The sequence below is a fragment of the Tinamus guttatus genome, unplaced genomic scaffold (genome assembly GCF_059628265.1).
Source record: "Tinamus guttatus ecotype Peru unplaced genomic scaffold, ASM5962826v1 Tinamus_guttatus_pri_ptg000119l, whole genome shotgun sequence".
NCBI lineage: Eukaryota > Metazoa > Chordata > Aves > Tinamiformes > Tinamidae > Tinamus > Tinamus guttatus.
In genome coordinates this window covers 1,039,889-1,045,888 of record NW_028288653.1, presented here as the reverse complement: position 1 = coordinate 1,045,888, position 6,000 = coordinate 1,039,889, and the positions used below count along the sequence as shown (strand labels likewise).

The 6,000-nt window shown below is 37.1% G+C and overlaps 1 protein-coding gene across 1 annotated transcript in view; it reads left to right on the top strand.

Annotated features, from left to right (window-relative positions):
• Positions 1-248: 248 nt before the first annotated feature.
• The window catches only part of TRANK1 (tetratricopeptide repeat and ankyrin repeat containing 1), a 33,541-nt gene continuing 27,789 nt past the window's right edge, over positions 249-6,000 (top strand). The window contains exons 1-5 of the mRNA XM_088521352.1: positions 249-382; positions 2,169-2,292; positions 3,179-3,329; positions 3,524-3,642; positions 5,024-5,107. Coding sequence (XP_088377478.1) covers positions 249-382; positions 2,169-2,292; positions 3,179-3,329; positions 3,524-3,642; positions 5,024-5,107 — 612 coding nt within the window. The remainder of the gene's footprint in view (positions 383-2,168; positions 2,293-3,178; positions 3,330-3,523; positions 3,643-5,023; positions 5,108-6,000) is intronic.

Genomic DNA, 6,000 nt, shown 5'->3' with positions numbered 1-6,000 from the left:
TAGAAAGGCCTGCCTAAGATTGATTGAAAAATAGAAGGAAAGTTGAGATATAAACAGCAAAGATGAGATTGGCACCTGTATTCTATTTGACTATTTCAAGTACAGCAAACAAAACAGTTTTTTGTTTTGTTTTAATTTTATCCAAATATACAAAACCTGAGATGAAAATTTAAGTGGATTTTGTGAGGAGAGGGAAGTCTTTTATAGCTCAGTGCTTTATTTGATTTTTGTTTTTGTTTTCAATTAGCATGGATGCCATGGAGCGTGCACAGTTTATGCGCCAAGCTGGGAATTACGATTTTAAGAATGGAAATTACGCTTTGGCCATCAAAAAGTACGACGAAGCTTTACATGTGCTCACTTATATAAATCCGTGGGTGCCGTAAGTATTCTCTAATTACAAGATGTAAACTGTCTGGCAACCTGAAACTTGTGCCGTGCTGCAATTAACTCGAAACTCTATCTCCTTCCTTGACGTTTGACTTTAGTGTACGAGGAATAATGATTCCTGACGTGTATGCGGGAGATTAATTAGGCACTGTGATCTCTTTTTTTCCATAAATATTAATTATAAGTTAGTGTAATCGGAGCTTGGGAATCTGAGCGCACTTTGCTGATGTGTGGTAAATATATTTCTGTCATTAGATGACATATTGTAGATTAATATTTCTGTGATTCTGCCAAACACTGGTCTTGTTAATGGCCTGTTTTTATATTGGCAGTCTGATTATTTTTAAAATGATTTATATAAGTTGTTTTGCTATGTGGACATTCATATTATCTTAAGATTTGGCAAAAATAATTTTTCGGGGGAAGAGTCATTTGATTACTTGGTTTCAAATGTTAGGTGCTTTACATCCTCAATTAACATCAGTTGCTAACATTATTAATTGTTAAATAATTAACCATTAAATATTCATTACTGCTGTGTACCGGCACTTTGAACCCTATTTAACACTAGTCAGTCATTCCTTTTGGTTGTTCATTTAGGCCAAGGTTGATAAATTGGTGTCCGGGGAGTGAAACTGGGCAAGTGCAGAGCCCAGCAGTCCTTTTTGGTTGGCTCCTCCTTGTCTCCTTTTGCCTTCCTATAGGCAGCGTCAGGATGTGATCACATGAAAAATACATTAAATGTGTTTGAAGCATTATGCTGAAACAGCTTCCTTTAGGATAGGCTAGCAGGTGGGGGCATGATGGAGGATGACAGGCCACCCCATAATTTATCTGAGCCTGGGCAAAAGAGGCCTTTCTGGCTCCTCAGTACCCCTCGGACCTGTAGGTTGTGTGCAACTCTTTCCAAAAATGCTCCTTTGGATCCACATGGCTCTACATTGGTGTATTTTATTCTCTCAAAAACATGCTTTTATTCCTCCAGCTTGTGTAAACGTGGACAAGACAACTGGCTTCATGTGGTGATACAGAAAAATGTTTTTAGACTGTTTTCTGATGACCAAAATATATTTCTGCCTAGCTGCCACTCATATGTCTGTCTTTTTCTTTTTTTCTTCTCCACTCATTGAATATTTGGATGTTTCTAGATGGTCTCTTAACCTTCACTTGAATCTTTCTACCATGGTCCTCTAGTGGGTTGGCTTTAAACTTCGTAAGCGTCCAGTAGATGTAGGGAAATTCAGGTTATCTGCATTTTTGACATCTGTAAATGACTGACTTTGTCAGTCAAAATGACTGACAGTCAGGTTATCTGCATTTCAGGTTATCCGCTTTTGATAACCTGACATTCAGGTTATCCGCATAGGATATTTTTAGTATTTTTATCCAGAGATAAACTTGATGAGAAGGGTCAATTTCATGGCCTTAGTGTCTCATAAACATGTGAGAAAAAGATGTAGTATTCAATGAGTTTCGTTTGTTGAATCTTGCTAGTGATTTTTCATAAGTCACCCATGTAACATTACTATTCTTTAAGGAAAGATTGCCCCAGCATTTTCCATAGGAAGTTAATAGGAGATGTTATAGCTGAGATTCCAGTTATCTTTAATTTCTAAAATTGTTTTTTTTTTCCCTCTTCTAATTTTGTTAGCTGGAATGGTTGTGTGTCTGTATATATGTGTGTATGTGTGTATATTTCTTGTAGCTCACTATAAAGCACCATGGATATTTTCCTTTTTTTAAAAGAAGCTTAACTGTTATACTGATCATTTTCATAGATGTTCCAGAGACATAGCTGTGCTATACTGCAACAAGTCAACTGCCTTGTACAGTCTTGGTAAATGGAGAGAAGCGGCTTATTCAGCCTATGAGAGCTTAGAGTGGGATCCAGAGTATGTCAAGGTACTGAAAAGTTTAAGCTGGCAGCTCTTGCTTTATTGTTTAAAACAAGTTTCAACATTTTGTCCTTGTTGCTTTTATTTTCTTAAGATGCAATAAATAAATACAGCATAAAATTCTAGAATCAGTGTCTGAATATTTAGGTATGTGATTTAAATGTGATGGAATTGCATGCAATCACCTACTTAACTTGACATATCACAGCATGCCGATCAAGTGCTTTGAACAAACTCATTCCACTGGCTCTGAGCCATTATTAGTTCAGTGATGAGTTTAAATATATCCAAGTACCTTTGAATAATATAAACATTATTGTAAATACTGAGAAAATGCTGTGGAACAGCGAAATAAACTTGGATTCCAGATGCTGTGACAAATATTTTGTTCCTGTCCAGGAGTCAAAATACTCATGTTAACATGACGTGTTTGCATTCTTTAGTTGTTTTCCAAATCTTGTATTCCAGGATTTATTGCTCTTTCACAGTATTTGTTGTGACAGATAAGAGTTTTTTTTTTTTTTTTAATGTGTGTGAGAAATGGTGAAAAGAGTACTGCAAGTCATATCCTAGTAGAGTTAGTGAATTTAGAAAAGAAAGATATTTTGTTGTATAGTAAAGATCTCTAAACATTTTTCCAACGAGAACATTGATTGTACCAGCCTGGTGATTCTTTAAGAGAATGAAAAATTGTCTTGTCTTCTCACACACTTTGCTATTTTTGCCATGTTATATTGGTCTTTAAGAATATCTTTCAACATTGAAATTTGCCTAAGTTTAAGGCAAAGTCCTGTGGAGGCAATTGCAGTAGTAGTTTCCCTAATGGGTCTTTGTTGAAAGCTCCTAATTTGTTGGAAGCTCATGGTGTTTTTTTTCTTCTTTTTTTTCCCCAGGCTTATTACAGAGCTGGTCACTCACTGATCATGTTGTCAGACTCCTATGAGGCAGTTTCTGTGTTTCTTGGAGGGTTGAGTATTCTGAACGGTTCTGCAGATCGATCTCAAATTGCCGATTTTGTAGCAGGAATCTTCATAAGTATCAATGGTAAATTCAAAACTTTATTTTTCTAAGAGCCTTTCAGTGAAGGGAAAGGTGCAAGTCCTTGGTAGGGCATCTTTTGTGCAATCATTCCATTGTGGCCATTACTGTCACAGTACGATTAAGTGATTTAGGTGGAGACCATGACTTCAAAAATGCTGCCTCTGCTAAGTAATTTTCTTAACTGCTTGTTCTTGTAGATGAAAGAGTCCTTCCACAAAGTTATTTCCAGGCGCATACTTTTATTTTCAGTGCAAGATTTGATGCACTTATTTGGCAAATGGTGATAGAAAGGTTGGCCCAGAGAGGAAAGTGGCGGGTAAGTTTATTACAATGTAAAGAAAACCAGTGTCCTATATTTTTGTGCAGTAGCTATGTGTTTTCATTTTTGTTCAGGGTAAGCTGTCATTACCCATAAAATCTGAAATAATGAATACTTACTGTTTCCATTATGGAAATGTCTAGATTTTAGACCCAAAAAAGTACTAAGTAAGTGGTGAGTCTCTGAGATTGATTTTTTTATTTGAGTCTACCCATCTGAAAAAGTAAACAATCTGTTTTGTTATTTTTCTGTGATAATCATTATGCCATCTAGAATAATAATTATTAAAAGATATTAGAGAAAAAGTATCTTTGTGGTCTTTCTTGGTGTTCCTTCTGTGTGACCAGTTGGAAAGTTTGAAGCTTTTTATTGAAAGATGCACACATCATCGACCGTCTCGATGGGATTATATGGCTTTTAATGAAAATCAAATTAATTAATAAAGTTAGAAAGTATATTGTCTGAAATTCTTAATTCCCTTTGTATGGTAACTGTATGAAAACCTTATGATTATACCCTGCAAACTTTCTAAAGAAATGCCTAGATCAATGCATGTTCAGAAATGCTTCACTCCTCCACCATAAATTGGTTTTGCTTTTGGAACTTGAAACTAAACAGGCTTATTTATTATGCTGAGGTACTTACATTGCTTTAGGGCAACTTCTGTTTCCCTCAAGAGGCTTCTCCACCTCTGAATTCTGTGAAAATAGGTAGGCTTTGAAGGAGCAAAGCACAGTTTTTTAGGGAAATACACAAAACAGAAAAACAAACAGTTAATTCCTGTTAAGAACTTTAACATATTTGGGGAGCCGCATGTTCCTGAATGTGAAACTCTACCTCAAAGCAGAGGGTCGCTTCCAAAGTGACCTTTCCAGGTATTTCCTTATTTTTGAAGAAGTTTTCATCTGTTACAGCTTCTCATCTGTTACAATCAAGTAAAAATGCTTTTTATCATTTTTGTAATTCACTAGTTATTTAAGACCATCCTGTGGCAACTCCTCTCCATGCTGGGCTGCAGTGCTGTCTGCCTTAGCCAGTACAGCTAAATCCCTGGTTAGTTCGTAAAATGACAGATGAGCTCTTGTCACCAGCTGTGCCCTTCCAGCTACATGATAGCACATGCCACGGGGCAGGGCAGCTTGTATGCAAGGTGAGGGATGCAGAGAGTGAAAAGTGTGTGTTACATTAAGTTGTTAATGGAAGGAAGATTCATCTGATAGTATCTGAAGACCTGTCAACATCTTAAGGTCAGGAATGTTGTTATGCCTTCCTTAGTTTGTCCAAAACATCTGTAGAAGCAGGGAAACACAAGTGAAAGTTCCTAATTACACTTACCTGATCTGAGATGTTTTCTTTCCCTTTTTTTTTTTTTTTTAAGTCTTGTCTGCTGCTGTTCTCTGAAAAGAGAGAATTACCCTCAAATCTCCGAGTGAAGCAGTTATCACTGAGGAATCTCTTCGAGGTAATGTCAACTTTTTCCTTCATTTTGTGTGTATTTCTTCATCTCTTACTGACAGATTTTCAGTTTTATGTACAACGCTGTCATAGATGAAAGAAAAAAATGGAAAATAACATGTGTTTAACATGACTATGTTAAATCATCTATTTTGTTCCTTATTGGATCACTGTAGAATCTTTATTTTCTTTGATTAAAAGATTTGATCCTCCCAAGTACAGAAAGCAATACATATTGGGCATGAAAGATGACCTTTTTATTAATGTAGAAAAATGTTTGTCATCTGTTAATTTGGATGTTTTCCAACCAGAATAATTTATGATCTTCCTGGGATAGTGTATTATTATGCTTTCCTAACCATCTCCACAGTTTCTCGACACTGAGCACGACTAAAGGAGATGTAGTGGGGTGATGACTTTCCACACCCTCAATTTTTGGTGTGTTGCTTTATATCTAAGCAGCAATTGCTGAACTTATCCCTGAAGACGTTGACACTTTTCAAATGATGTAGAAGATTTTGGCAAGATGTAAACATACAGCCATAGGCCAAGTAGCCACAGTGCCCAGTGCCTTTCACTGAAATGGGGCATCTGCAGCCAGTAGAATTTGATTTTTATCTTGCCTTTTTTTTTTGTTTTCTATTTTTCTTGCAATTCCTCATGTTCTGTAGCATTTGAGGATGTCAGTAGCTTTCTGTACTGGAGGAAAAACACCTCCTGGCTGCCAAACCGCCACATTAATCCTGTACAGCTTCACTGCTGGCAGCCCCATGCACTCTGGTGTGTCCCAGGGTCTCTGGTCGTGGAAGTGGGTGAGCTGGGTGGCCTTGCGGGGCTCACTGCTGCTCCCTCCCTGCCTGTGTCCATGGGAATCCTGCCAGGCTTCCTTGGACATGCAAA